Source organism: Arachis stenosperma, chromosome 6, assembly GCF_014773155.1.
Source record: "Arachis stenosperma cultivar V10309 chromosome 6, arast.V10309.gnm1.PFL2, whole genome shotgun sequence".
In the NCBI taxonomy this organism is placed as follows: Eukaryota; Viridiplantae; Streptophyta; class Magnoliopsida; order Fabales; family Fabaceae; genus Arachis; species Arachis stenosperma.
In genome coordinates, this window is record NC_080382.1 from 131,960,638 (window position 1) to 131,966,267 (window position 5,630).

Consider the following 5,630-nt stretch of genomic DNA (forward strand, 5'->3'; position numbering starts at 1 on the left):
TTTTAATAAAAAAATTGACAAACTGATTTTTTATTCTTTAGAATATTAGATAAATTAATTTCTAACTTTAAAACCATAGACAATTTAATCTCACCAATCATATTAAGTTTTATGAAAATTAGGGATTAATTTGTCTATTTTTTTAAAAATCTAAAGACTAATTGATTATTTTATTTTATCAAAAATTAATTGAGATAATATTCTAAAAATCAGGGAATAATTTGTCGAGAGATTTTATTAGAGACTAATTTCTTGGATACGATAATGATGAAGATTTTAACTATTTTTTTATATCATATCTTCAATTAAATTTTTTTTTTCAGCAATCTTCAATTTTGATAATTTGCCGTGGCCCTAGTCTTGGTCTTAACAAACCCTCCCCGTTCCTACAGCAATCGCCGCCGTTCCTCAAGCTTCGCCATCTGTCGTGGAGCTTCACCGCCGTCTGCAAGTTCATTGTCTCTCCTCCCGGTACTGTTTAATTACATTATTGTTGCTGCTGTTGTTGTTTAATTTCGTTAGTTCTTTAGGAGCAAATTAATTACCAATTTCTGATTGTTGTATTGTTTACCTAGAAGCTTGGAAAGAGGGATATGGCGACAGCTGAAGAGAGTGGAAAAGAGGAAGGGGCGAACCTTCTCGGGTCCCCGAGCTTCAGCGAGCTGGGAAATGGCCGTTTCAAGTGCGTAGAGACTGGTCACGAGGTCCTCTCCAAGGACATAGACTTTTACTCTCGCAGCAAAAAGTGCCGTTTGGGTCTCATCGATTTTGCATTGTCCAATCATAAACCACCTCTCAATATGTTCAACCAAGACCCTCTTTGCCGGTAATTAACCCCTTATCTTTCTTACTTTTTTCGATCAACAGAATAAATAAACAATAATGCTATGTCTACACCAAATATTACTCGCTAAATCAACCACATGTACAGAGTATATGTTGAAATATAAAATACAAATTGAAAATAAATTAAACAACACATATATTTATACACAAATACATACTGACTTATTTTTGGTGTGCATATAGTATTTTTGATAAACAAATAAATAAAATAAAACATGAACTGAATATGTAAGGCATAATTTACTATGGAATTTGGGGTTTCTCTTGCCTATGATTGTGTAACTAAAAAAAATTGATAAATGTTCCTATTTTATATTGTGGTAGCTGTTTGACTCTGTTGATTGTTGACAATTTAACGGTAAATGATAACATAATGGCATAGCTTTTGCCTTTTTTGTTCCAGTTCAAAGGTGATATGTAAGCTAACTGGAGACAAGGTGAATAAGTCAGAGAAACATATCTGGAAGCATATGACTGGGAAGAGGTTCCTCAATAAGTTGGGTTAGTTGTTGTGTCTTTTATCTCACTCGGTTTTTGGTTTGGATGATATGGAATGAGATCTAGTGTTTGTGCTAGTGTTTGCGGAATATACGATTTGGGAATGCATATTGGTTTTATAATATGCTATGTTAATTGATGCATTATTAGCTTATATGTAAACAGAACAAGAGGAAGAGCAGAAGTTGGCAGGTCATGGAATGGAAGGCGTGGAATGCTCGGAGGAGCCCCAAAGTGCAGATAGTGGGAAAAAAGATAAGAAGAAGAAGAAGAAGAAGAAAAAGAAGGAGAAGAGTAAGGAGAAGGGGGTTGAAGAGATTATATCTGAAGTTAGGGATCCTTCTAATGAGGGCAGCTCCTGCGAAGAGGAAGATTTCTGGATGCCTCCTGTTGGTGAACGTTGGGACAATGACGATGGTGGAGATCGATGGGGCACAGATTCAGAGTCGGAGCAGGAAATTGAAGAGGGAGAAAGAGATATAACTGGTACGTGTACCCTTCAAATGATATTTAGTAACAAAAGAACTTCAACTTTGTTATTCAGTTTGAGGCCTGATGTTGAATTACTACTCATATTGATTAATGATAAATAATTCACTTTGGTCAAGAGCACACCCAAAATGCATAAAAAGAAGAAAGTAGAAATTGCATGAAAATCTTGATTAGAAACATTGACGATTTGTTGCAAGATATTACAAGGTCCTATTAGGACACTTGTTAAGGATATTCATCGTAGAATTTTAAAGCTTTTTATAAAACATATGCGTTGCAAAATATAGCATTTTAGATTTTCAGGAACTTTCTACGTTAGACAACTTAAGAAGTGCCCTTAGGGTAAGTGTTAGTTAAACATTATCTGCTGTTAGGAATTATTATTATTATGACAAAACTAGAAGGATGGTACTAAATCCTAAAATCTTTTTCCCCTGCTAAAGAGGAATAGCATTCCAATCTCTCACGGCCTTTATAGGAGATAGAGGTTTAGCATCTAATTGTAGCCCATTAAACTTCTTGACCTGAAAATCTTATCGTTAAGGGTGCATACATTGCTCTTGAACCAATTATTCCAGTCATGGTGTATAATGCACAATGCCACAAATTTGCCTCTTTATTGCTCCCAAAACAAACAAACCTAGTCAGCAAAAACTGATCTAAGGATACAGGCATACCCAACACTCAGTTAATTGTTATTGTATTAATCATTCCTTACTATAAATTATAATGAGTGTTGGCATCTCTTAAGTTACTAACTGCGTTGACGAATTTTTTAATAGATGGTTTTCCTGATGATGAGGGTTGCAGAGAGTCAGAAGAGTTATCATCAAGGTATTTTGCTTCCCTATGAATTTAAACAAAATAAGATCATTTCTGGTGTTTAGGACAAGTCAGTAACAAACAATAGTTCCAACTTTTCATCTTGTCTTAAGTATGTTGTTGATTTCTGCTTCCCTACCTGTAGGACAAAAAGAATGTCCATAGAAGTTGGACCAAGCAGCTTTGCTTCAAGAAAGAAGAAAAGTAAGAAAAGCCATGAAACATAATATATTTTGTTAAGTTTAGTTTAGTTGCAGAGAAACTAGAGCAAGATAGAACTTAAACAGCCAAAACCATCTCGTATCAAGATATTTACTTCAGCAGATGCCTGTGGCATTTTCTGAATTTTATGATTTTGATTTCAAGTAAGCAAGCATTTGTTTTATGAGGTTGCCATTCTTGTTATGTTATTCCTTTAAATCAGTTATATCAGCTGCAACTATTTTGAGGAGGCTGAATTCTTAATATACTCCTAGTTAATAAACCTTACGTTTTATTTAAGTTAATTAGCCTTTTCTGTTACACTATTGTAGCTATAATCTCTGATGAGATGAAGGGTGCTTTTGTTTGATTTTCAAACGAATAAGCTTACAACTTGTTTTTCATAAATATTTGAAGGGAAAAAAATTGAAAATTTATAATGTTCTGAAATTTTGATTATTTTATAAAATTTGTACAAATATATGAGAATTTTTGTTAAGCTACTAGAAGTTTAGTAGTGACTAGTTTGGGTAGTATGCTTAAAGTCTTTAAAATTTCAAACCTCATTGAAGGCACCCTATTTTGTACATTCATCAAGATTGTACTATATGTAGGGGCAAAGTGATTCTCTCTGGTCTTGTTACAGCAAATGGTGTCTGAATTGTTATGGTGAATTACAGATTGTCGTGTTACACGCAATATTCTTAAAGTATACTTACCTTGATATTTAAGTTTATGATATTCGGTAGTTTTATAAACTATGACATTGAGTCATTGATTTCTCATAAACGTGATACTTGTTTTTTGTGTATAATAATGGCTTTGTTCAATGTTGTTGGTTTTATCTTGTTTCCACGTTTGACCAGTTGATTGAACAATAACCAAACAACGCAGATGAAAGAACCATAGTTTGGTGGCGATTACATCAAAGCCTAACAATATGTAAAAGCCAACAGAATCACTTTATTGATGATCTTTCGTGTGGCTATTAATTTTGTCATCTTCTAGCATGTTATTAAAAATTGCAACATGCAAGTCACAGAAAACTTGCTTGCCATCCACTTTTATTACTCCACGTATCGTGAAACTTACACTGCTAAATTGCTAATCTTAAACGAGAAGCAAGAGTTGCCTATGATCGTAATTCGTACTATGGTTTTGTGTTTGCCTATTTGGGAATTTATTTCCCCAATCTAATTTTAGTTAACAACCTAAAGTCTAACCTATTAACATAAATTCCTAAGCTGGACCATCATAAAACAAATTATATGGTGAGTATAATAAGAAGCTAAGCAAACTATTCCATGAGATTCAATTCTCAACGAGGTGGGACTTGTACAGCTCTTTGTGCCCACAACTGGACAGAGACTTCCAGCATCTTGTGTAGGATGGTCTAGTAACAAGTCTTAATCGGGATGTCATATAAAAATTAAATTGGCCAAACTGGTCTAAAAGCTACCTTAAGATATTAGAGTAGTCTCACACGTGTAAAAGTTATCAAGTTTTAAAAACTATTTTTTTATTTTTAGAGATTAATAAATTAATAATGAATAATTACAATTGACCATGTGAATTGGACAATAAAATTGAAATGAAGGAAGTAATCATGTGAATCTAATTAAATCAGTGCTGCTATATGTAAAAGTGAACCCCAAAATTGCGCACCCTCTTTGCTTTTTTTTTTTCTTTTTTAAATTATTATTTTACTTCTCAATTTATTCATCTTCTTCGCTTCCTTTTCTTTAATTGAAGTAAAATATGTAAATTTGAGTGAATTGAAATAAATATACTAAAACAATTTATTAAATTTGTTATACAACCACACAAGAAATTTCTCTATAAGACTATAATTAATTCAAAAGTCTTGCGAACACATATTTTAAAGATATTAGTTAAAGTGTTCAAATGAAAAAGTTTTATTGAAAAAAAACCAAATAATTAGAATTCTTGATATATTTATTAATATTTTTATTAAAAAAAATTAAAAACCTTAATTTAATTCAATGACTACTCTTAACAAAATTCTCTCAATAGCAGCAGTAGTGTTTGATTGAGAAAGCTTGGTATAGATTCATTGGATAAGTACAAACATGAACAAATTTGGAAGTGGGAAAATTCATTACTTAACGAAAAATATGAATAGCCTCAACAACTTTCACTCCTTCATTTATTTCACTCCAACAACTTGTACAATCTCAATTCATCTAAACCCTTTTCTTTCGAAGATAGAAGCCATCGACCCTTCCCTTTCCCCCTCTGTCCTGTCACCTTTTAATTACATTGTTAGAAAGCCAACCACTCAGAAAACAATATATTCTCTCAATCTCAACAAGTTCCGATTGAAAAAATAAAATAAAATAAAATAAAGTGAAGCCTAGCATAGCATGTCTTCCATCCAAATGGTTTCTATGAGCAAATTCCGTTACAAAAGGCTGAAACCTGAAACTGGGTTAGTTGAGGAGGAAAGAGAGAGAGTGAATCTGAGGCCAGCAAGGAGCAGCTGGTTCAGATTCAGAAGGAGACATTTTAGAAGAAGGTTTAGGGTGAAAGTTCCAAGCTTGAGAAGACTATGGAGGAAGAAAGCAAGGGTTGTTTCTGCCATGAAAGTTTCATATGCTAAGGTTCTGAAAAGGTTCAAGGATGGGCAAGTTCATTTGGGTGATCTCTTTGCTGGCAACTACTTGTTCATGCAAGTCAATCCTGCATCTTTGAAGTATCTTGAAAAGGAGTTCTCCACTCTTTCTAATAATAAAGTTGCTAAGTCTTTTTAA

The 5,630-nt window shown here is 33.1% G+C and overlaps 2 protein-coding genes across 3 annotated transcripts; both read left to right on the forward strand.

Moving 5' to 3' along the window:
* The first annotated feature begins 246 nt into the window (after positions 1-246).
* On the forward strand, positions 247-3,054 carry LOC130935063 (uncharacterized). 2 transcript variants are annotated; one of them, XM_057864619.1, is made up of 6 exons: positions 247-471; positions 579-826; positions 1,250-1,347; positions 1,510-1,830; positions 2,619-2,670; positions 2,804-3,054. In XM_057864619.1, exons 2-6 carry the CDS (start codon positions 594-596, stop codon positions 2,883-2,885), a joined length of 786 nt encoding a protein of 261 aa, XP_057720602.1. In that variant the 5' UTR covers positions 247-471; positions 579-593; the 3' UTR covers positions 2,886-3,054. The 2 variants fall into 2 exon arrangements, with proteins under 2 accessions (XP_057720602.1, XP_057720601.1); XM_057864618.1 differs by having other exon boundaries at positions 260-471; positions 576-826.
* Positions 3,055-5,243: 2,189 nt separating this feature from the next.
* On the forward strand, positions 5,244-5,630 carry LOC130934651 (uncharacterized). Its single transcript, XM_057864200.1, has one exon. The coding sequence runs from the start codon at positions 5,244-5,246 to the stop codon at positions 5,628-5,630; it is 387 nt and encodes a 128-aa protein (XP_057720183.1).

What these genes read in the sequence shown, in the direction of transcription:
- LOC130935063 (XM_057864619.1), top strand. Translation starts at nt 594, where the DNA reads ATGGCGACAGCTGAAGAGAGTGGAAAAGAGGAAGGGGCGAACCTTCTC. An exon ending in AACCAAGACCCTCTTTGCCG is followed by an intron (nt 827 to 1,249) that starts GTAATTAACCCC and finishes TTTTTGTTCCAG; the next exon opens with TTCAAAGGTGATATGTAAGC. An exon ending in GAGGTTCCTCAATAAGTTGG is followed by an intron (nt 1,348 to 1,509) that starts GTTAGTTGTTGT and finishes ATATGTAAACAG; the next exon opens with AACAAGAGGAAGAGCAGAAG.
- LOC130934651 (XM_057864200.1), top strand. Translation starts at nt 5,244, where the DNA reads ATGTCTTCCATCCAAATGGTTTCTATGAGCAAATTCCGTTACAAAAGG.